This window comes from Vigna umbellata, chromosome 1 (genome assembly GCF_029865625.1).
Source record: "Vigna umbellata cultivar VRB3 chromosome 1, Vumbellata_1.0, whole genome shotgun sequence".
NCBI lineage: Eukaryota > Viridiplantae > Streptophyta > Magnoliopsida > Fabales > Fabaceae > Vigna > Vigna umbellata.
The window spans coordinates 104,064,093-104,089,067 of NC_142165.1; the positions used below are offsets into that span (position 1 = coordinate 104,064,093).

The 24,975-nt window shown below is 32.8% G+C and overlaps 3 protein-coding genes across 5 annotated transcripts; 2 read left to right on the forward strand and 1 right to left on the reverse strand.

The window, feature by feature from the left end:
* Window positions 1–6,061: 6,061 nt before the first annotated feature.
* On the forward strand, window positions 6,062–11,900 carry LOC124839558 (RNA-binding KH domain-containing protein PEPPER-like). Its single transcript, XM_047315415.2, has 6 exons — window positions 6,062–6,478; window positions 7,104–7,353; window positions 7,852–8,000; window positions 8,136–8,396; window positions 9,912–10,103; window positions 11,492–11,900. Exons 1-6 carry the CDS (start codon window positions 6,191–6,193, stop codon window positions 11,672–11,674), a joined length of 1,323 nt encoding a protein of 440 aa, XP_047171371.1. The 5' UTR covers window positions 6,062–6,190; the 3' UTR covers window positions 11,675–11,900.
* Window positions 11,901–12,795: 895 nt separating this feature from the next.
* Window positions 12,796–16,913, forward strand: LOC124839569 (Tautomerase/MIF superfamily protein). The gene is made up of 3 exons (XM_047315439.2): window positions 12,796–12,969; window positions 13,266–13,466; window positions 16,717–16,913. The coding sequence occupies exons 1-3, from the start codon at window positions 12,859–12,861 to the stop codon at window positions 16,750–16,752; spliced, it is 348 nt and encodes a 115-aa protein (XP_047171395.1). The 5' UTR covers window positions 12,796–12,858; the 3' UTR covers window positions 16,753–16,913.
* Window positions 16,914–18,009: 1,096 nt separating this feature from the next.
* LOC124839554 (mitotic checkpoint protein PRCC-carboxy-term protein) lies at window positions 18,010–24,382 on the reverse strand. Of its 3 annotated transcripts, XR_015783906.1 has the most exons (3): window positions 23,309–24,382; window positions 20,842–21,006; window positions 19,195–20,747 (listed from the first exon to the last, which is right to left on the reverse strand). XR_015783906.1 is itself a non-coding variant. In XM_047315403.2 (2 exons), the coding sequence occupies exons 1-2, from the start codon at window positions 24,272–24,274 to the stop codon at window positions 18,239–18,241; spliced, it is 1,125 nt and encodes a 374-aa protein (XP_047171359.2). In that variant the 5' UTR covers window positions 24,275–24,374; the 3' UTR covers window positions 18,010–18,238. The 3 variants fall into 3 exon arrangements, 2 of the variants coding, with proteins under 2 accessions (XP_047171359.2, XP_087961438.1); XM_047315403.2 differs by lacking the exons at window positions 19,195–20,747; window positions 20,842–21,006 and adding an exon at window positions 18,010–18,397 and having other exon boundaries at window positions 23,309–24,374; XM_088105312.1 differs by having other exon boundaries at window positions 19,195–21,006.
* Between the last annotated feature and the right edge of the window lie 593 nt (window positions 24,383–24,975).

A 24,975-nucleotide genomic window follows, 5' to 3' on the forward strand; every position in this document is an offset into this window, starting at 1 on the left:
TAACACAAAAAAGTGCTTCATACTTATGATAATTTAAGCTTTTTACCAAGAAATATGAATGGATGATGAGGAGTGTAGTGAAAATGAACACGGAAATATGAAAAGACACGAGGCTTAATCTTGAACGATAATTATACATTATTTTTTGAAAGTCACCTGTGGGAAAATCAAGACAGTTCCTCCCTGTAGTTAAAAGTTTCGTTATAATCACGGTTTTGATAAATTTATTGTTAAAAATTAATAGTTTATTAGAAGTTCTTTAGAGCAACTTTTTTTCACTGGTAATTAAAAATATTTAAATCTAATAGACCATAAATTAATCCATATTTTTAATATATCAACTTAAAACTCATTCTAAAATAAAAATGTGTGGTGCCCAAATGTGATAGTATAATAATCAAATGATATATTAATATTTATTTATCATAATGATATTATTATTATTATTAATAATAATTCATCCTTTTATTATTTATAAATTCTTATAATTATATTTTTCACACAAACCATTCCATATGATGTAAAGTTCCACATTATATATAACCAAACACTAAATCAGTTTTATCTTCATCTTTACATTAAATTTCAACAGTATTATGTTAAAATAGAATGTGAATAAAATAGTTTTATCACAACTTAAATATTTATTGTACATTAGATATACATTTTATTTATAATCTTGGCATTAAAAAGTTTATTTATGACCATACTTTTAGATCCATATATTATTTTCTTAGTAATACGATTTTCATGTACAAGTGACGTGACAAATATTAAACAAATTTACTGTTTTATTAAATTGCAAACAAATGTTACTTATATGAACGTATTTTCTTAAAAAATATATATAATATAAAGAGCATGTAAAACTTTCCTTCGTATATAAAATAGTATTTTAGATTTAGTATATAATAAAAAATTGAATGCTGCATCTTTTTGTTTGCATTTAGGAGTCGAGTGTCCTTTTCTGATTAAGATATTTTGGAGAAAAATATCTGATAGTATATTTCCTGTCGAAGCTAATATTTTTCAAATTCATTTTATATATTCTATAAATATTTCCATAATGAAATTGAAGAAAACCTTTTCCATCGTACACTTTTTCACATATATTATTGCACAAATTATTAAATCCTGTCAATTACTTTTAAATTAGTTATATTACAATCATATAGCTATTTTATTTTCACTTAAACTACGACAAACATATGCCACAATATTCGGCTTGAATCCATAATGTATTTGTATAAGAGATATAAGATTAAATTGGTAAAAAAAAACATTATGCATGTTTAAATAACATAATTACAGTTTCATAAAAAAACAGAAGAGTAGAATAATTCCAAAGAAAGTTATTTTGAAATAGGTAGTCATGTGATGGAGTGAGAGTTGATATTTGGCAGCATCTTATCGTAGGAAGGGAGTGACTTGGAGATTGGAGAGCCATTGAAATTGGATAAGCTATGAAGTGTAAGATAATATAAGGTAGAGATTTCATCAAAACATGTGATTCTACATATGTTTTGCCAACACCAATTAATTTCATGTTATCAAAATATTATCCTCAACTTACATAATCCTTTCAACGAGTGGATTGTAGGTAGCCACAGCTTAGCATAATCTGATTTTTCGGATTTCACACTTTTAAGCTAATGGAACTACCATTGCCCATTTATTATGCATATAATAACAATCATAATTGATGTAACAGTGGGTGAAATGACACTATCTTCATACTCTGTACAAATAATTGATACCATAGATTGAAGTGAACACGTAGCTGCTAAATAATCCTTAAAAAATACAAAAACATCAAACTTTATTAGTTTGTTCTTTGTTGTGTTTTTGGCCAAAGCTTATAGAAAGTTGAAATGAAAAACCAAGTTGCCGACAGATGAGATAACGGTTAAGAACATTATAGTTTTGAAAAGTGATATTATTTTTGACAGAAAGTACTGATATTAATTACTGGATGTTATGTATGCATGGTTTGCGAATTGAAAGGTCCTTGGAAGAGAGGGGTTGTTTTGAAAGTTTAGGAGAAGGAAGGGGGTTTAGAAGGTTGGTGTCACTGTCTTGTAGGGAGAGCTAGTTGATAAACAAAACAAAGAAGATGCTAAGAAAAAGGACGCATGTTGGGGACCATATATTCCATCCTCCACAAGTTCTTCACAAGCATGGACACAATCTTCATTGCTCCTTTAATTCCATAACACATCTCACCTCTAAATGCTTCTAGTGTTGTTCTTTCATACATACTCCTGGAGAGGGACAAATAGCAACTTGGTTTAAAACATTCATAACCCTAACCCAAATATCACTCTTAGGAGACTCAGACCAAACATAAAGAATAAGTTATTACTTACTACTTGTTTCTTTTATTCCTATTACAAATATACTTTATTGTAGTTACCAATTATTTTAGTGTCTAATTTCATATTTTGTAAACACATTTCTTTCAATCATAACCAATAATTTTACATAATTTTATAAATATTTATTTTCTTTTTGTCCTCCAAAACATTTTTTAAAGACAAAACTATAACGGACAAGACTTTAAAAGAACAACCCTTTAGATATACAATAATTGACTTTAGCAATGTCAGATTTGAGATCAAAACAATATATTCTCTGTAAGACTGATAATTGAATATTCAATTTTGTAAACTCTCCATAATGATTCGTCATGAACCATAATTTAAATATTCTTTCTACTTTTCAATATGTTTTTTAAAAACAAAACGTGTAACAATTTCATACAAATTTACCAGAATTTATACTTGATAGAAATATTAAATTATAATATATGAACGAATATCAAATTTATTTATTTTAAATTAATTTGTTGATACTGAATAAAGTTTATATTTTAATACAGTGTTATACTTTTTTTTTCTAATAATATATCGCGTTGTTTGAGCTCAGACATGTATTTTTGTCATTTTATAAAGAAAATATTCTTTTAGGTCCAAAAATTAAAGTTTAACTATTTTTTCCCTTCTGTATCATTTCTTCCTTTTTTTTCGAAGTTTGGTAAGATTATTAGCATTATTTGAAACCTGACATTCTTTTTTACGAGCTATAATTTCACAACACAGATACATACCACAGACATTCTTTCGCAAGATTCATCCGAAATAAAGAAATATATATATTTAGAAGCTTTATTTTAATGTGTAAAGAAATATAACTTTTGGAAGTAAATTCCAGGATATATACACTTATAACAAACCGTTTAATTTCAGAACATAAAAAAAAATCTATGCGTAAAAAATAGATCTAGAAGCGACATCCTTAATTCTCTTGTTGGAGTTAAAATTTGAAAAATAAACTACTAAAGTAGAAAAGGAATTCAATAAATAATATTTAAAATAACAAGTAATAGATAGTAATAAAAACATATTAATAACAAAGAAACTTATTCAACTTTTTTTTATCTAGATAATTTCTCTTACTACTCATTCACACCATCCCAAGCAAACATTAAACACTCAACCTATATGTATGTAAAAACACTATAGGTATGTTTTATATAAAAAAAAAACTTTGATTACGAACAGAAAAGAAGATCGTTACAAAAAGTAAGCCTTATTCTATACTAGGCGTGTAGTTTCCAGTAATCTCTCTTCTTCGTTTGGGCCTCGAGATTGATTTTGGATTGGGCTAAAATATGTAGGTCATCTTGAATTTGGGAGATAATTAAATCTTGAGAGTTACTTCTCACACCATCACATTTTTTTAAAATTCTAAAACTATCATTTATATTTTAAAGGTTTAATGTTTCAATAGGTCCTATTTTTGTTCAGAATTTAAAATAGGTCCCTTTATTTTTTGGCGTCTCAATTGGGTCCTTATTTTTGTTGATTTGATGCAAATAAATTCTTTCCGTCAATTTCATCAAACGGCGTTAATGAATGTGTGACTAACACCGTTTGATGAAATTGACGGAAAGAATTTATTTGCATCAAATTAACAAAAATAAGGACCCAATTGAGACGCCAAAAAATAAAGGGACCTATTTCAAATTCTGAACAAAAATAGGGACCTATTGAGACATTAAACGTATTTTAAAATATCTTACACCCCACATTTTTTTTAACGGATGTCAACATCTGTTGAAAAGTAAATACTTCAACAAATATATGATATCCGTTAATGGATGTCGCTACATTCGTTTAAGTTTTTTCTTTTAATTTTTCATTTATTAATTTAATATTTATTATATATTTAGTTAAAGGGATGTGCCACATTCGTTAATTTTTTTTTTAATTTATTAGTTTATTATATTTTAAATTAATATATAAATATTATTTAATTTTATTTTAAATTTATTATATAATTATATATAAATTAATTTTATTTTATTTATTAAAATAATTATTATTAATTTAATTTATATATTATTATTTAATTAATTATTATAATATATAAATATTTAAAATGAAACGGATGTGCCACATCGTAGGGTATTTTTTTAATTTATTAATTTATATATTTTAAATTAATATATAAATATTATTTAATTTTATTTTAAATTTATTATATAATTATATATAAATTAATTTGATTTTATTTAATAAAATAATTATTATTAATTTAATTTATATATTATTACTTAATTAATTATTATAATATATAAATATTTTAAATCAAACGGATGTGCCACATCGTTGACGGATGTCCGTAGGATATTTATTTTTTTAGTTTATGAATTTATATATTTTAAATTAATATATAATAATTATTTAATTTAATTTTCAATTTATTATATAATTATATATAAATTAAATTTATTTTATTTAATAAAATAATTATTATTAATTTAATTTTTATATTATTTAATTAATTATTATAATATATAAATATTATAAATGAAACAGATATGTCACATGTGGTCAGATTCATGTGTTTTTTTAGTTTATTAATTTATATATTTAACTAAAATGTAATATTTAAAAAATTAAAAAAATTACTTAAATCGATGTGATCACATCCGTTGAATATAATTAATTAAAAATTTAGGTATGGAGTGGTGAAACGGATGTTGACATTCGTTTCATATCAATGATAAGTTGGGTATGAGATGGTAGAAGAAGTATGAGATGGTGGTGAAGAGAAGAGCAATCTTAAATCTTTATTCAAAATATTACTCAAATAATAAAAGTTCAAACGATTAACTTCATAATGCATTTTTTAAATCGCAAACTCCCCCTTTTTTTTGTCTAGTTTGTTTTTCTCACATAATTCCATCAACTGATTTTAGTTTTATCATATTGATTTAATTTATTTAATTTTTAAGAGATAAATGTGTTTACGTTAAGCACATTTTTCTTTTAGCTGTACATCAGTTTTGGATTAGGTAAACTAACAGACTAATTGATCTCTATAAGAATTTAAAATACTTCATGGTAAAATGGCTGGTTTGGATTCAAAATTTAAATAGTAACTGAAATTTTCATTTTCACCAGGTATTTTAATAAATTTATTTGCTATAATTCAAAATTAAATATGAAATTGTGCAATTTTTCACGTGTAATAACTTTTGAAAATGTAGCTAACCTCTCATTGTGAAAAGAAATACATTTAAAACATGAGCAAATGACATATTTTTATTACTAAAACTCCATAACTTTTTACAGTGGACGACTTGTACAATATCAAATTCATTGTGCTTAGTGCAGAAAGATCAACTAGTCTTTAATGACCCTTTTAATACATTATTTAAATCAATCACACGTTAATATTTTTTAAATAAAACAAAAAAAATACATTTTTAAATTTTATTTCACATAAGTAGTATATGATATACATTGAAGTAACACTTTTAACAAATATCACAATGTATAAGTTGACAATTGAATGGATGCATCATGTCAAGACATGACATTATATTTATCTAATATTATCATAACATTCTGGTGAAGTCATCACTATTAGAGTTAACCACAGATATACAAAATTTAAAATGTGTTTGGTGTTGGGCTCAGCCTATTTATAAAGAAGGAGATCACGCGAGGAGCACGTGAGGAATGGCGGTTTATAGAGGGAATAGCGAAGAATAAACTTGAGGTGGTAGTTAGTAAGTAGTAGTGTTCACAAATTGAGAGCTTCCATAGACACAAGGAAAAACCTGAACCCAACGAATCAACGAACCAACCCCATAAACCCTAACTTCCATCTTTCTTCTTCAATGGCCACCCTCGACCCAATCCAAAACGGCACAGCCAATCCCCTACTATCGGACAATCCCGACCCCGCCGAACCTCCCTCCACCACCGCCGACGATCCCACTTCCGAGGTCGCGACCGAGAAGCGGTGGCCGGGATGGCCCGGCCTCTGCGTGTTCCGGCTCATCGTTCCGGTCCTCAAAGTCGGAAGCATCATTGGCCGCAAGGGGGAGCTCATCAAGAAGACTTGCGAGGAAACGAAAGCTCGCATTCGAGTCCTCGACGGCGCGGTTGGCACGCCCGATCGAATCGTGAGTGTTTCCTATTTCATTTCTAGGGTTTCTTCGTTTATATTTTTTGCTAGGTTTTATAATGTTCCGTCATTTTTCACTGAATATTTGAGTACTGCTTGTACAGTACTAGTATGGATTTTTATTTTCACTGCCTGGAGGTTACTGGTTGGATTCTCTGTGCTGCTGTGTTGATTTCAGCTCGTTGCGTTATTTCCCTTATCTTCCAACTTACATTTTTATTCTAGTTTCATTAATTTTACGATGCTTTTCCAATCCAGGTATAGTTACTGGGAGTGTTTTATAGTATTTGTGGGGTGGTTTCTCTGTTAAGTTTGTACATGCTAACGCGAGGCACATGATAGTCGTGGTATCAATGGTTGTAACTTCACCTGTACTGTTAGAGTTTGAATCTCTAGGACCACGGTTAGTAATCCCCCGGAAAATGCGTCTGGGTGGTATGGCCGTATGTACTATTGTCCTGTTGCGTAGGTTCTGATGTTTTTTTATTTGAATTATAAGTGAGGCCACCTTGTCTGTTCAGTTCGGGATAATCTTTTCACATGCACATTATAACGATGTTGAGTTTTTTAATTTGTGTATCTAGTTCTGTATTGTCATTATATGGTTTGAATTTTGTCTTTAGGTACTCATATCAGGGAAAGAAGAGCCAGAGACACCACTTTCTCCTGCAATGGATGCTGTCATAAGGATTTTTAAACGTATCTCCGGGTTGTCTGAAATTGATGGCGAAAATAAAGCAGCAGGGCTTGCGTTTTGTTCTGTTCGTTTATTGGTGGCCTCAACGCAGGCTATCAATTTGATTGGAAAACAGGGTTCATTAATTAAATCTATACAAGAAAATACCAGTGCATCTGTTAGAGTACTATCTGGAGGTGTGCTTGCTGTCCCTGTTATCTGATAATGTGGCATATGTCATCTATGATTTTCTCCCCGCCTTGATAGCATCCTTTTATTTTGCTTATCTTTCCTTATATTGAATGATGTCATATAAAGTGTGCTGAATCATATTTAATTACTGACATGACATTTGGTTTACCTAGCTTCTATGGATGATTCTTGAGATGAGGTGGTTTTATCTTTTCAGTGTTTTTACCATTTAGATAGTGGCTAGAATCTAAATGAACTAAAGATGTATTCATAACCTTTATTCAAAGTTCACTGTGGTCTGAGGTCACTGAAATTCAAGAATCCCTTCGTCCTTGCTAAATTTAAAGGCAATCTCACTTTAGAGGAGCCTTTTCCAGTTGTCATTGTTGTCATTTTTAACATTTGTGCTCCTAACGAGAAAGAACTTTTTATTGGTTTTCTTTCAATGTATTTTTTTGTTCAACGTTGGAAGGGATTTTGAAGCCAAATCATTTTCCTGATAGATGAGGTTCCCTTTTATGCTGCTGCGGATGAGAGGATTGTTGAGCTGCAGGGAGAAGCCATGAAGGTCCTTAAGGCTCTGGAAGCAGTAGTTGGGCACCTGAGGAAGTTTTTGGTTGACCCCAGTGTTCTTCCTTTATTTGAGAAAAGTGTAAGTTTCATATTTTTCAATTATGCTGAAACTACCAATACCAGTGTGTATCATTTACTTTTAATGCTATTTTATTTAGTTTCCATGGTGAATATCATGTACTTAAACTAAGATGTGTGTTTATTTTGTTCCAAGTACAATGCAACAATCTCCCAAGAGCGCCAAGTAGATACTACTTGGGTTGACAAACCATCACTGCGTAGTGCTTCACAGCCTAGCATTGCAAATGACATTCCTCTTTCATCAAAAAGGGATTCTCTGTATGCTGACCGTGAAAGCCATTTGGATTCATTGCTCCCTCCTTCCACAATGTCAGTATATGGTCAAGATTCTTCACTTTCTAGTCTCCGGTCTTCAGCACTCGGTCGTTCCAGTGCTCCTCCTATTGTTACCACGGTTAGTAATTTCAAGCATCCACAAATATCAATGTTCTATTTGATTGGGCAATTTCCTTTGAAACCTGTCAATACCATTGTTGGTTTTTTTCTTTTTTCCATCTGTCTAAAATAATTAAGGCTTAATTACTTAGTCCCTGTATTTATTTGATTTATTTCAGTCTCTTTTACTAGAAGGTTCAATTCAGTTCCATAATTGAAAAAATCACTGTATCACAGACCATCTGTTGAATTGAACTGGCACTGTTAATCTTGTGATTTATGACAGTTTTGCTTACAATTACTGGTGGTTTTTAAATTCAAAACATTATTATTATATTAAAAATAAAACATAAAATACATTAAATGTAGCTTAAAAGTAAAACTAAAAAATGTTTGAAACCCTTCTATCTGTAACTTTCACTTCATAGTTTGCAAATCGCAACATAATGATGATGGGAGGCTATTAAATTGATGCAATAGAATTAAAGGAGATACAATTTGAATTCATTCATGAGAGAGATGTTAGAAATTTCTGTTACAAAAGATACTTATGTACATGGCTTATTCTAACTATCTAGCACTGCAAGGTTCAACATGAAAAACTTATAACACAACTACAGCTGTCAATTGACATCTCTGTAACTATCCTAACAAACAACAGAAAAGGCAGTTGTCAGTTGACAGCTGTGTAATCATCCTTATAAACAGAGAGGCCGCGTTCAGTTGATATCCGTGTGACCATAGGTTTATACAGAGTAATATACTCAAACAGGAGGCAGCCAAAATGCCAACATATCTTTTCCCCTATCCCCCATTTACAACCAAACCCCAAAACCCACTCACTGCTCTCTTCCCCTTCATTCTTGTTCTGTGCTGATGATGAGTGTTGAGCTTGGGGTTTCACTTCAGCTGTGAGATGATGAGTTTTTATGTGTGGTGTCACTGAGGCGGAAGAGGAAGAAGCATCAGTGAAATAATATTGTTTTTCGTAATTATATTTGTTTTTTCAAATGGTTAAATAATACCAAATATAATGATAGTTTTTAACCACCCATATAAATAATCACAAAACTAACAGTGTTGATCCCAATTAAACGAAAGGGCAGCAAATTGCTGCCTTTTATTGATTTAAGAGACTTAATCGAACCTTTTTATTAAAATATAGACTAAATTTAATCAAATAAATAGAGGAACCAAATAGGAAATTTAGCCAAAAAGTAATCATTATTACTAGTTTTTTATGTAAGAGCTTTTATACATTTTGATTCGTGTTGTCCAAATTTTAAATCAAGGTACATTAATTTCTGATTTGTTATACGTGTATTTTTGTACCTATTATTCTCATGATGATCTGGGGAGGGCCAAGCTTTTAAAGCACTGTATGATTTTTGCCACTTTACTGTGAACCAAAGGCCTTCTTTCTTTTCCACTTCTACATATTTGCTTATGTAAATCATTCTTCTTTGTATTTTTTTATTTTAGTGTTCGTCGGTGATGGTAACTGCCACCTTCATTTACTGTTTCCACTTATTAGGTAATACAAACAATGCAAATACCACTGTCCTACGCAGAGGACATAATTGGTATACAAGGGACTAATATTGATTACATTCGCCGCACCAGTGGAGCTATATTGACCGTGCAGGAGAGCCGGGTGCCTGATGAAATCATTGTGGAAATAAAAGGCACCTCATCTCAGGTTCAGACAGCACAGCAATTGATTCAGGTACGAGACTCAGGCCTATGGAAGTCATGCTTTTGTGGTCCTGTTACTTTTGTATGACAGATATGCAATGGGTTTTTGTGTTTGGTCGGGTACATTTTCTTTAAGTTTAGATCTATATAGAGGATTCCTCTTAACATATTCATTGTATAGTCTGTCACTTTTTGTCTGCATTAAATCTTCACTAGTTAAAATGCTTGGTTGATATCCATTCCTCATGTTGGCTGAAACATTTATTCTACTTACAATTTTAGATCATTTGATTGGATAATTGAAGAACATTAAAAGAAACTATGAGAAATGAGACAAAAGTGAATTTAATCTATTTTTATTAAGAGGGAAAGTAGGACATGAAAAAAATGAAGATGGTTTGCTTAGTTTGGTATTCTTGTTCATTAATTGTTGGTAGGGGGTGGGAGGAAAAAGAAGTGTCAGTTTTCTATTTTCATAAAATCATCTACAAACTAATCTAGAGCATTATTAAGTGGGTAGATCTGAACCTATCAAATAGTCGCAAGTCAAAGCATATGACCATGCATGATTTTGTTTAAGGTACATATGATTGCGATTGGATGTGTATTAGTTGGGCTTTCCCTTACTAGACATGAACAAATCAATCCGTTTTGGGGTGATGGGATTGTGCATAAGATTTGAGAACTTCATCTTTATTCTTGATTTTTTTTATAAATTCATTTATTATCAAATGATATCAGACTTGTCAGTTTCTATGTATTACTTTTAAATTTTGTTGCAAGCACCTTGTATTTATCATATCCTGGCTTCCTCCTCTTTAGGACTGTTTTACTAGTTGTGGAATAAAGGGTTGGCATGATTACAACCTTAATTCATTTCTGGTTTTACGCTGCATGTTTCATTCATTCAATTTTCACGCTGATTAGTGATTTTTTATTGGATAATAGCCATCACCGATCGAATTCATGCCCAAAGAATAGACTTAGGAGGGATGACAATGGTGTGCCTATTCACTTCCATTTAAAAGAAAAATTGCCCCTTTACCTGTCCCACTACGAAAAAATATAGATGCCCCCATATATCTTTTTAATTTTAAATAAAATTATTCTTTAAAAGTTCTTCGAAATATAAACACAAATAATTAATTATAAAGTATAACTAAAATAAAATTGTGTGATAAAGTAGTGCAAAGAGATATGATCTTTTAATAAAACAAAGTTAAATAAGTTGTAAAGTTTTATTGGTCTATATATATATATATATATATATATATATATATTGCTAGCTTCAATAAGTGGGTATTTAAAATACTCTCCATTAGTTTTTGTTGTAGACTTTACCCATATATCGGCTATTTTTTTGGAGTGACTGTAGACTACTTTGTTTGGTTATACTGATAGAGATGTGTTGTATTACAGGAAGTTATAAGTAATCACAGAGAACCTGTGGCTAGTAATTACAGCAGCAGGTTAGATACAGGTCTGAGGTCTTCTTACCCTCAGCTGGGCAGTTCGTCTTATTCGTCATCTTCCTTGTCGCAACCCTACAGCAGTTATGGATCTTCTGGTCTAGGAGGAGGCTATAGTACTTTCAGACTTTGAATTGCCGTCTCACAATGACTTCATTTTGAGCCAAATTGTTTCTAATTGGGCCTGATTAGGGAGAGTAAGTGCCATATGTAATTTGGTAATCTTTGATGTGGTCGAAAGTTGAGCAGTGCCATAGAAAATGTAATGAAATATTAACCATTTTCAGGAGGATGTTTAGTTTTTTAGTGTAAATGTGCATTGAATTAAAGTATAATTATGGGATCTATATTTTATTTTATCCTTGAATGCTAACTATTCTTACATCCACCTATCATTGGTATAGTTGTGGATGTGTTTAACCGGCTATAGATTCTACTATAGCGGTTACTGTCCAACCGGATCCTCTCCTGCAAACTTCTATAGTATAGATTTTCCCAGTCTATCATTGGACAAATCTAATGGTTCAGATCAAATTCCCAGTGAAACCTTGTTTTTGAAATTTTAAACTATTTTTTCCAGTCACTTTAAATACTTGAAAATAAAAAATATTTAGTTAAAAATACAATATTTTCCATTTTATATATTAAACTTTAAATTTCGTACAGTATCAAAAAATTTTAATTAATGTGCTTGTTTATTAAAGATTCCCAGTTTAATGAAATAAAACAAAACACTATAGATATAAGAAATTTCAAATTTTTAAATTTGATTTAGTAATATAATGTCTTAACATTTTCTTATTTTTATTTGGTTACCGAACTTAAAAAATTATATTAGAGACATTGGTGAGATTAGTATTATATTATAGACACTATTGAGTATTAATTGGAGTTATCACTGATGCATAAACAATAAAAACTGGTTATTATAGTACAAAATTAAAATAATAATATTCAATTTTAAAGGAAATAAAATTATTTTTATAATAAGTAAAATTATAAAACTCAATACCACATTACTGGGATAAAGAAAAAAAAGTATATTTGGAAAAAAGAAATAAGAACAAGATAAATAAGATTTTTTAACTGAATATAAAGAAATTCATGCAAACTAAAATAGAAAAAGAAAATTGAAATATTAATGGATAGAAATATATTTAACGGTTGTTCGAAATTAGTTGGTGATTGATTTATATATATATATATATATATATATATATATATATATATATATATATATATACTGGAGTGAAGAAATGATGTTCGTATCAGAGAGATAAGTTATCCCAAAGCCACTCACTGGTGCGTATTGTAGCAATGCCTACTTTGAATCTCTTCACAAATGTGCCTGTTGACACCGTCGTTGCTTCTGACATCCTCAGAGATGCCACAAAAGCTGTTGCAAAGATCATTGGAAAACCCGAATCCGTTAAGTCCGCTTCTATTCTCTGTTCTTTCCTTTTACCACTCTCTTTCAACACTGTTCACCACTTGTTTGATCAAATTACTCCATAAAATTATCAAAACTTTACCTAACCCATGCCATGAAATTTATTAATGATACTATTTACCTTGAAGACTGGATAAAAGTGCTGTCTGATTTTCCTGTTTAGTTTTTCGTTAATTTGATGTTCCACAGTTGAATAATTGTTTTGCTACATTATGTTTAGTATAATTTGACATGGCCTTTTGTGCCTTTTTTCGTATGCCGGATTGTATTTCAGTATGTGATGATTTTGGTGAATGGGGGAGTGCCCATAGAATTTGCTGGAACTGAAGAGCCGGCTGCTTATGGAGAATTGATCTCAATTGGGGGCCTTGGTCCGAGTGTAAATGGAAAATTGAGTTCTACCATTGCAGAAATTCTTCAAACTAAGCTTTATATTGACAGTTCCCGATTTTATATCAAGTTTTATGATGTTCAGGTAAATTGCTGCTTTGTTCGATGTTGACATGTGTGATTCTGAGAATATTGCTAACTGATAATGGTTACCACTGTTTGGTATTGTCTGGACTTTTGAAATATTTGTATGTGGTGTGAAGTGATTTCGTTCATCTATCTTTTTTAATTCTCTGACATAATATATTGAAGCTCTTTTGGTTCTTTAAACATAGAGGTTTGTTTTGTAACCATGCAAATCTATAGAGATTCTTAGAATGTTTGTTGGAGGAAGCAAAAACTGGAATTGAATTAGTGCTGTTTTTCAGGGAACGCCATGCTAATAACACAACACAAGTTGTTTAAGTAGAAATTGATGTCGGATGTTGTTTAGCCATATTTTGTCTGTAGTAAGTGTTTGCAGATTTATGTTTTCTGTTTTCGAGATTAGTGATTTATTTATGATTAAATAAAAAATAATCTGCTGACTGGTTCTTTAGGGAGAGAGGGAGTTAAAATCTAGTTTTCATCTTGTTAGGTAACCGCCCCATGAATTTAGGTATAGTGGGACAGTTTCTTTTCACATTTTTCATTTATATTGATGTAATTATTTCAATTCAAGAGATTTACAGATTCAAGAGAAAACCTTACCTTCATATGGGCTTGAATCAGAAATTATTGTGAGTGAGTGAAGCACCTGGAGAGTTCTGCACAGGAAAAAAACTGGGTTGGGAGAGTGATACACCAGTGGGCTTTGAGTGTTTAGAGGTATCATTTAGAAATGGCTGAATCAATCAAATACGCTCAACCTGCCATTCCCAAATTTGATGGACACTATAATCATTGGGCAAAGCTGATGGAGAACTGCCTTCGTTTCAAGGAGTCGTGGTACTTTGTGGAACATGGGATTGATGTTGTACTAGACAAGGTGAATGCCTCAAAAATAGATATCATAAGGATGGAAGAACAACAGCTTAAGGATTTAAAGATAAAAAATTATCTCTATCAAGCAATTGACAGAAATTCTGGACACCATTTTAAATGACAAGACGTCTAAAAATATATGGGACTTTATGAAGCAAAAATTCCAAGGTTCCACAAGGTGAAACGATCACAACTACAAGCCTTACCCAAGGACTTTGAAACATTGCAAATGAAGGAGAGAGAATCAGTAAATTCATACTTTGCTTGGACTTTGAAGATAGCCAAAAGTATGAAAGCAGTTGGGGGGAATATAAGCAAGAGAATGTCACAACTATAAAATTTCTGCCGTCTATGACAGCCGTGTTCAACTGTGTGGTGTGCTCCATTCAAGAATCCAATAACATGGACACTATGACTATAGACGAATTGCAAAGTAGTCTATTAGGTCATGACTAGAGAATAGGAGCAAGTTATGCAAACTGTGGTTGATGACCAAACTCAAGAAAAATGGAGAAATTGACAAATTTAAAGCAAGACTAGTAGCAAAAGGCTATGCACAACACTACGGAGTGGATTACATTGCACCAATTGCCAAGCTAGACACCATTCGTATAATACTTTCAATGGCTGCACAGAATAACTTGATCATATTTCAGTTGGACGTGAAAAGTGCATTTTTTCAAGGGAAGCGGAAGGAAGAAATATATATGTACAACAACCAGATGCATATGTAAAGAAGGGGCAAAAAGATAAAGTGTATAAGTTGAGAAAAGCACTCTATGGGCTCAAACAAGCAGGTAGAGTATGGTACAACAAAATAGAAGCATATTTCTTACACAATAGCTTTGAAAGGTGTTTTTGTGAAGATACATTGTTTACAAAGTCAGCTAGGTGAGATAAAATTCTAATTGTTAGTCTATATGTGAATGATTTAATTTACACAGGAAATGATATAAGTATATGTAATGATTTTAAGAATTCCATGATGTCGTTATCTGATATGACAGACTTAGGGAAGATGAGGTATTTTTTAGGAATTGAAATTCTATTAGAGTGCACATGGAATTTTCATATGCCAAAGAAAGTATGCATTTGGTATGATGAAGTTTAATGCAGTGAAAAATCTGATTGTTTGAGGAACCAAATTGTCTGGAAATGATGCAGGAACTAAGGTAGATGCTACTATTTTCAAGCAAGTAGTTGGAAGCCTTATATATTTAACTGCAACTAGACCTGACTTGATGTATGGAGTTAGCTTGATTAGCATATTTATGGCTAACCCTTCAGAGACTCACTGGTTTGCAGCCAAGCGAATCTTAAGGTACCTGAATTTGGAATTTTCTACAAGAAAGGAGAAGACACAACATTGGGGCTTTATACTAGTGATTTTGTTATGATAGGAAAAGCACGTTAGGACTTGTATTCTCATTAGGGACTGGAGCAATTTCATGGTCTTCCAAGAAGCCGCAAATAGTGATATTATCCACACTAGAATCATAATACATAGCTGCTACATCATGTGCATGTCAATGCATCTAGATCATGAGAATTTTGGAGACTATTGGTTTTAAAGAACAGAAACACATCTTGGTTTTATGTAATAGTAATTCAGCTATTAAATTATTTGAAAATCTAGTATTTCATGGCAGGAGTAAACATATTGATGTTAGATTCCATTTCTTAGGAGATGTTGTTAGAGAAGGAAGGATCAAGTTGAGCAACTGCAACACTCAAAATCGAGTAGTTGAAATTGGAGCAATTTGTGAATATCAGAAGTATGTTGGACATGGCTGAAGCATCATAAATAAACTAAAAGCTTTCCTAAGCCTTTAGTTTAAGGGAGGGTTTGTTAGCAAATTTATGTTCTGTTTTTGAGATTAGTGGTTTATTTATGATTAAAAAAAAAAAAAACAGGTCATCTGCTGACCGATTCTTTAGGGAGAGAGGGAACTAAAATCTAGTTCTCATCTTGTTAGGTAACCGCCCCATGAATTTAGGCATAGTAGGACAGTTTCTTTTCGCATTTTTTTCATTTATATTGATATAATTCATTTCAATTCAATAACGCAGAGAGATTTATAGATTCAAGAGAAAACCTTGCCCATTTGTGTGCACAATAGGTATGCTACGACAAAAAAAAAGAAGATCTGTGTTAACTTTATCATGTCCTAATATGCTCCTCTATTCCTTGTATTGTTTTGTCTCGTAAAGAAGTTATTTCTATCTCGTTTTTTTTTTCCGTTGTTTTGAACTTGCTGAAGCACATTTATGAGTCAAGAAATAGCTTCCCGTCGATACCATGAATATCATACATAGTCTCAACTTTTATGTTCATTACTTCCTATCCTCATTATATTCGTTTTCTGATGCAGCGCTCATTCTTTGGGTTCAATGGCTCAACCTTTTGATTTAACTTTCTTTCTAGGCGCATATATTTGTGGAGTTTCACGGGGAAAAAATCATCTTCCTTTGGATTATTGTAATTCTGTATGCATGTTTGTATTAATGAATACAGTAGTTTATTAAAAGGGAAAAAGCGTCTTCCTTTGTTCCCCATTTTTAAGCTTTAGCGATTGATGCCTGCAATCTATTTATCTTCATGTTGGCTCTGAATCTTAATGAGCTTCATAAACCATATAGGGGTTAACGGAAACGGATTCCACTGTTGCCAATATTGTGAGTGTAGCTTTGCTGCATTTTGTCGGAAATGTTAACAACTCTAACCATGTCAAGAAGAAAATTGCAGTGAATACACTCTTGACATTTTCTCTTATGCGTTCTTCTATTATACACGTAAAATAGTATGTTGTCTCACTAATAGAGTGGAGTCGGATCATTTCATGGGATTGGCATAGAATTTCACTAAATAAAAATTAAAAGTACATTACTAGTATCTCTAAAATAAATTATGTTAGTTTCACAAATCATCATCATGCGCCTTTTCTATTTTATCGTTCTTCATATTGCGTGCAAAATTTTCTTTTATTAAGATTTATTATCTCTTTCTAAAACAAAGATTATAAATGTTGTTTTTCCCTCTTTATTTCCCAAAATGAAATTTATCGTTTTGCAAAGTGGTTAGACATCACCTTCAAATCTAGAATGCTCAATGATAATTGCATGGTAATACTTTGGTGGTATTTTAGAAACATTATATTATTGTATGAATAAAAATCAAGTAAATGTTGACGATAAAATTTATCGACATTAATAAATCTACATATTTTTTCAAAGATTATAACAACTTTTCAAAAGTTTTGCTCAACCAAAATTACATTCTTATAAAAGATTATTACAAACCTAAAACAAAAATCTTAAGATAATTGAAAATGTTATCAATCACATCGCGACGTACACTTTTCTGGAAACCCCATCATAACAAAGACAACTTTTAGTTTTAAGATAGCATTTTGTTTAATTGGACATTTGTATAAAGAAAGAAACAAAAACAACTAAAAAGTTCTTAAACGAAAATCTTTTTTAGTGAGTACAAGTTTCAAAATATATTCCATGAAAATCAATTAGAAAAAAAAATCCAATCTATAGAGAAGTTGAAAAAAAAAACAGATCAAATAGTACTTATGTTGCTCTTATTAGGACATTTGATCTTACACTCAACTTGTAACTAATTAAACGCGTATGATTTGTTTTATGCTAACCAAGGATAAAAGAACAAATGACAGATAACAATTTTAAAAATGGTCTCTACAAGAAGTTAAAGAAAGAAATGTGATTTTTTTGTCACAAGAAAGTGTGCCGTATAAAATCTACTGTCTATAGATAGAAATACACAATTTGCATTGAAAAACGGGCAAATGTACAGATGTACTACAATGGAACATGAAAATTTCCACTGCCATTTAAGTGAAGTGTTTTCAGTATCATCGTCCCAAATCACCAGCCATATTTTGCTTGAGTTTCAGCTTTGGTAAGCATGCCTTTTGCACGCCGCTCAGCTAGTTTCATTTCATTTTGTTTCATATCGAAGAACAATGAACCAATTTGATGCTTCCTCTTATGCAGCTTTGAAGGCTTGCCCTTTGTCGAAGCAGGCTACAAGAATAAATTTGGTAAGCACAAAGTAACTGATGGAAACATCCCCTTTAGGGAGTAGAAGGAAAATTATACGAGTTGTACAATGTAGACTAACAGCCCAGTGACCAAGATTTCCTATTTCTTGAACTATTTGAATATGTACTGACACATGGGTAAAATCCTAAATTCTTTCTATGCAACAATAAGCATTAATCTTTTTATTTGTTACCATTACTGGCAGCTCAGTATTTCTATGGTCCTAAACAGTAGTAAAAATGGTTCAAATGGAAAGAAAAACAATCCTCTTGGCTATCTTTCACAAATCTTACATCCAAAAAAATAAACGATAACAAGAAGATCACTTCTTAACATTTAAAATATAATAAGTTAAAATAACACAAAGAAAATGTCTAGTTTTTTTCATTTTTTATCAATAACAAGAGAGGTAAAAACAAAAGTTAAGCAGTACATCAACATGCAAATAGTCATAACTATAATGTGATGAATGGTTATACTAACATAGGATCTAAATGAAGTATGGCTCAACTTAAAATGTAATTAATATTTTTAATTTTAGAGGATAATTTCTAGTTTAGTTAGTTACAGCAGAAGATGAAGCTCCAATAATTCCTTTAACTAAATATAAGGGAAAGACACAAAAGCACACCCCTATGTGAAAGATATCTTTTGTTATATAAGGACATAAAGAAAAAGACATAATTCCTTTTAATTTTGTTATTCAAAATTTAAAAAAAAAAAAAAAAAAAAAAAAAAAAAACTCATTCTGATGTAAAAAAAATTATAATGTACAGATGTGTGCACAAACAGTCAAAATTCACATGATTTCACTAAACAACAATCATACACTTCTATATTTACATGACCCTTTTATATGGAATGCAGAGAGAAATTCATGGTCAGCTTTTCTCCAGATTCCCTTTGTTTCCATAAAAGGAAGATGAGATATATTTCATACACATATGAGCAATATGGCTCAGTGACCTGCGAGAAAAGCAGCTAATATATAGGCTTAAATACCTACTTAGTCCCCGTGTTAATAGCTGAATTTCCATTCAATACCCGGTTTTAAAAATGAAGACATTAGGTCCCTATATTATGAAAAGTGTATGACTTTAGTCCTGTCCGTTAAGTTGGTAGTAACGGTGTTAACTCCGCGTTGACGTGGCTACGCTTCTTTTCTCTCTCCTCTGCTCTTCCTGACACCTTCTGCTTTTTGTATATTAATGATTTTCATGATTTCTCTCTCACCAAACCTTTCTCTACACTTCATGCTTTTTGCACATTGTCCGTTGATTTTTGTTAGAAGAAGAGAAGCCTTCGGACAGCTACAGCAGTACATGGCAGCAGAGTCCAGCAGCAAGGTGCTCCACGGTCTTGGTCTATGCAAATTGTCATTAAGGAAGGAGCAAATTGTCATTCCTTTTCTATATAAGCAAACGGCCATGAAGCACATGGAGGAGGGGGCCACCACTTTGAAAGCCTACGTGCAAATGAAGGAGCTCCAACATTCTATGCTTTTGATTTTTAATTAATGAATACAACCACACGGCCCACATGGAAAAGATGTATATTCACTTTGGCTTGTAGTGCAGATTTTTCACTCTCCATGCTCTTCCACGAAGCTTTTGGTTTTGGACATTCAATGGAAAAAGGAAGCTCACGGTTTTTAAAGAAAGTTGCTGCCACAATTCTTATGCATTCACGGTCACACTAGATTTGTTGTTTTTGGCTTCAAAACATATGTGGTCACGGAAGAGTAGCTTGGAGGGCCCCAACCTTATTTCTTTTCTCACCTCCAAGAGGTGCTCACGAGTGAGCTCAAATGTGGAAGCAAAGAAGGTACATCACATCAAAGGCAGCACACGTTAGCTGGAAGCTAAAGACAGCAACTTGCACACGGTGAAAGAAGGTCCAGCAGCAGAGAAGCATGCCACGGCCCATGGATGCAAGTGATCTTCATTTTGAAGAGAAACACAATGGAGGGCTGCATGCGGACATCAACACAAGATCTACACTCCTTCAAATCTTCATCCAAAAGGGTCCATGAGACATCAACACAAGATCTGCACTCCTTCAAATCTTCATCCAAAAGGGTCCATGAGAAGCAAAGCTTTGGAGCAGCCAGCTATCAAGAGCAGCACACGGAAGAGAGCACATTGTCCATTGATTTTTCTTAGAAGAAGAGAAGCTCTCGGACAGCTGCAGCAGTACATGGCAGCAGAGTCCAGCACCAAGGTGCTCCACGGTCTTGGTCTATGCAAAGAAGAGTAGTCCAGCTATCTCCATGTCCAGCAGCTTGGGAGCATGAGAAGGCTACGGCTGATTGAAATGGAGAAAGAAGCCACAGCTGGAAGGAAATTCACGTGAGCAAGGGGCTGGAATGGTATGCACAACAAAGAGAAGGAGAAGAGTAGATTCTTGGAATGGAGAAGGGAACCCACGGCTGGAATGGTGTGCAACGTGTGAAGGAAGAAGAGTATGGAAGGTCGTCCACGGTTGCAAGGTGCAGAACATGACAAGAGAGTTTGCAAAATGGAGGGGCCCTCACCTTATTTTCTCACGTCCAAGACTCAGCAAATTGTGGAAGAAGTTGCCTAAAAACGGGGCTGCCAATTACAGACAAAACAAATATAAAAGCTGGAAGGAATTTAGGAGCAAATCAGAAGGTATCAGGAAGAGCAGAGGAGACAGAAAAGAAGCGTAGCCACGTCAGCGCGGAGTTAACACCGTTACTACCAACTTAACGGACAGGACTAAAGTCATACACTTTTCATAATATAGGGACCTAATGTCTTCATTTTTAAAACCGGGTATTAAACGGAAATTCAGCTATTAACACGGGGACTAAGTAGGTATTTAAGCCTAATATATATTATAATATGATCTAGGTCAAGGTTATGTAGAGTTTGTACACACCTACATACCCTCATTAGTAGTCTTAATTATAATTGAACTACAGACTAAATTCATCTTATACATTTAAATTACAATGCCAACCCAGTCTACGTGTATGACCCTGCAAGTTCCTAGTAAGATGTGCACCATCATTAATAGGGATTGAAAATTATGGTGGACGGTCAAAAGTCCACCAAATACTGTGGGGCCACTATAGTTGGCCTCCCTTTGCAAATTGCTGATGGCTGAGGGGTCAAAAAACACCACATTATTGCCTTATGTTGGTGCTATAAAGTTATTTGACATTAGATGGCAATAATATTAAAGTCCCGTTTTAACTTCATAAATAGAGAGTGGCATCTAACGATACATCACTATTTAAGTAGCGGGAATTTTAATGATTTGACATTATGTAACAATGATCAGAATTACCATCTAACTAATCTCTTTACTTTATAGGAATACAAGCCACGGAACATATTACCCATGTATAGTTCAAGTTTTAGTTTCTTGATATATGAGCATACTAACTAAAACAAATGAGGATGATGTCTCGTTGACTCACTTCAACAAGGACAAGCATTATACAATCTCACTCGATCAAGGGTCTTGAAAACACCATTCTAATTATGTAGAAGGAATAAATCTTATTTAAGTCACCCTACTTCCTCCAAGTTATTGTTAATAGGTTGAATGATTAACTTTAAAACCACCTGACCTGACACAAAAGATGCTTGGCAATATAAAAACATATAGAACCTCAGGTAAGCAACTGCAATGAGAAGTGATCTCCAAAAAAAGAACCGCACACCATTGCCACTTGGGAACTGCATATGACACCATTCACACATGCAGTATTCTCAAGGTGAGTGAATATTCTTGTAATGTGAATTAATGTTAAAGACTCAGCCATATTCATGACTGATGAGATATCATCATTAATGTATGCACTTGCTAGTCTCTGCGTTTATTGTTGTCCAAATTGACAATAAAACTTGAGCACGGACATTTAAAAATAGTGTTCACAATTTAATCAATATAACAAAGCTATTTATGCACGTTATATCTGTTCCCATAAAGTTCTTGGGAGAATAATGACCAAGAGGGTTCGATAAAAAAACAGCTATGGCTATCTATAAAAATCTTTCAATAACCTATATTCACTGAGGAACTCCACTGGTCATCAATCTCTCTCAATAATTAATCTCCCAAGGTTAATGAGTTAATCTATGAAAACCCCCTTCTACCCAATATTTGTTCGGGAACTAGAGAGAGGAATTAATGTGTTAGTAGGTACAGAGAGGGCCTCTTGCATGCAATTACTATAGAACTGTTATTCCATGTCCCTTAAGCTATCGGAATAGGTCAACAACCATATTCTAGGAACTGTACCCAATAAACTTTTCACTAATTTTCAACATAACAAAATCCAAGAGTACACTCATCTCTCAATTTAACTGGGGGCTTTAAAAAAACTTCCTCGACAGAGATTGACAATCAAACATATCCAATTTCCCAATGCCTTAGAATAATATCTCTATTGGGATATTATAAACAACTTCGTAGATGTCTGAGTATATTGTGTTTCTTCCAGCCAAATGCAATAAAACTCTCACATACCAAAATTTTTCAGGTCTACTATTCTTTGCTGTTTATTTTGAAAGTCATGAATTTGCTCTGCTGCTAACAAAAATGTGAGACACTGATTTTAAAGCCTTCTACTACCCCGATCACTGCCTCTAGAACCCATATAAGTATCAGTACTTTACACTACACGTGATCCAGTAGGCTATTGAATCTCCTACTATCTAGATATATTTTCACGTCAAGCAGGCTAAATTATCTCACAAACCTATTTTCTTACAACAACTTTCAACCCCCCAGCCAGCAGTCACCCATGCACTATACTAAAAGGGCACTACATAACTAGCAAAAAAAAATTAATACCCAGTCTTACAGCCAACTAAAACAACTGCTCAACATGTAAAAACACAAATTCAGAAATGAGAATACCTGATAAGTTGGTCCGAAAGCAATCCCAGTTAGCTTCACCTGGTCCTCTCTCGGCCGATTCTTAATCAACTCATCTTGCTTCACCTCTATAATTTCCGTGGGAACCTCGTGCCTCCCTCTCTTCCCAGGAATCTTCACCACACTGTCACCAATCCCAGAAGCTTCCGGCACCGGTGCCGCTGAAACTTCACCCCAATTGTTCCCATACTGTCCATAATCCCCATAGGCCTCACCATAATTCCCATACTGTTCAGTTCCATAAGCAGCAGCCCCAGCCTCAGGGTCGGAACCCGATCCATAATTGCCGTAATAACCAGCATACTGGTCAGTGGCATATTGGTAATTCTCATAATTTTCATAATCCCCTCCACTCTGATCCACGCTGAGACTGCTCGTACCGCCAGAATTCGACGCCGTTTCCAGTGCCGGTGATTCGGTTTCGATGATGGATCTCCGACCAGAGCCGGAACTCGCTTGAACACCGAGAGTGGTAGCGTTCCTTGGCGCCGGAATACTGGCAAGGAAGGATTTCACCGAGGAGGTTTGCGTGGAGGACAGTGACCTTTTCTTTCTTCTCTCTCGTTCTTCTTCTTCGTCGTCGTCGTCGTCGTCGAGGAGTTGGGTAGGGTTTGGGAGAGGGATGATCGGGGGCCTGAATTGCACGACGCGTTTGGGTTGTGGTTCTGGGATTTGGGGTTTAGGTTTAGGGTTGGCGGTTTCGCTGGAAGTGGCGAGGGAAGGTTTTTTGGGCGGAGAAAGAGATTGAAAGAGAGAAGAAGACGATGATTTGGGTTGAGGAAGAGATTGAAAGAGAGAAGACGACGATTTTGGTTGTGGAAGAGATTGAAAGAGCGACGATTTAGGTTGAGGAAGAGAGGAAAACGACGTCGTCGTTTTGGGTGGGGTTGGCTGTTGCTGTTCTTCCTCTTCATCTGAAGAGGCGTAGTTTGCTAGTAGAGAATCCATTACAACAACGACAAGGAACAATTGCGAATTGAGAGTACAACAACAACAACAACACCTTATTACCTATTTTCCTCAAACCCTACCCAACCCAAACCTCAATATTACATAAATCTCTTCAGCTTTGCTTCAATTTTTTACATTTAATTTCCAGAATATAAATTTTCATTATTCACCCAGAACAAACAAAATCATAAAAATTACCGTCAAAATCAAAGCAATTATTTTAAAAAAAATACTTGAGAAAGAAAAAAAAAACAGTTTATTAGTTGTTATGTCGTTGTGTATGTAAAGCAATATTTATTTAGAGAGGTTTCTTAATAATTTTTCAACTTCAAAAAATCATTTATTTGAGAATTTTATGTGGTAGGACAATTATTATTTTTTATTTAACTTAAGAAAAAAAATTCTACAAAAAAAAAAATATAAACTCCTGAATAAAATTAAGTAAACATCATATACATTTTAAAGAGTTTTTTAATGTTTTCTTTATTAAAATTAAACTGGAAATGCATTTTTTTTAAAATGATGTGACGATAGAGAGATATAAAAAAAAATACTGTGGAAAATTGTAGAAATTAATTTAACAAATTTTTATAACTAATCTTGCTAGAAAAACATAAATGACTTGTGTCTTATATTCATTACTTTTGTTGAAACATGCGTCAAAAAATAGAAATAGTTAATATGTAAAATTCAAGTAA

What these genes read in the sequence shown, in the direction of transcription:
- LOC124839558 (XM_047315415.2), top strand. Translation starts at nt 6,191, where the DNA reads ATGGCCACCCTCGACCCAATCCAAAACGGCACAGCCAATCCCCTACTA. An exon ending in TTCCTTTATTTGAGAAAAGT is followed by an intron (nt 8,001 to 8,135) that starts GTAAGTTTCATA and finishes TTTTGTTCCAAG; the next exon opens with TACAATGCAACAATCTCCCA. An exon ending in CAGCACAGCAATTGATTCAG is followed by an intron (nt 10,104 to 11,491) that starts GTACGAGACTCA and finishes GTTGTATTACAG; the next exon opens with GAAGTTATAAGTAATCACAG.
- LOC124839569 (XM_047315439.2), top strand. Translation starts at nt 12,859, where the DNA reads ATGCCTACTTTGAATCTCTTCACAAATGTGCCTGTTGACACCGTCGTT. An exon ending in TCATTGGAAAACCCGAATCC is followed by an intron (nt 12,970 to 13,265) that starts GTTAAGTCCGCT and finishes ATTGTATTTCAG; the next exon opens with TATGTGATGATTTTGGTGAA. An exon ending in TCAAGTTTTATGATGTTCAG is followed by an intron (nt 13,467 to 16,716) that starts GTAAATTGCTGC and finishes TTTCTGATGCAG; the next exon opens with CGCTCATTCTTTGGGTTCAA.
- LOC124839554 (XM_047315403.2), bottom strand. Translation starts at nt 24,274, where the DNA reads ATGGATTCTCTACTAGCAAACTACGCCTCTTCAGATGAAGAGGAAGAA. An exon ending in CTTTCGGACCAACTTATCAG is followed by an intron (nt 18,398 to 23,308) that starts GTATTCTCATTT and finishes TTATTCTTGTAG; the next exon opens with CCTGCTTCGACAAAGGGCAA.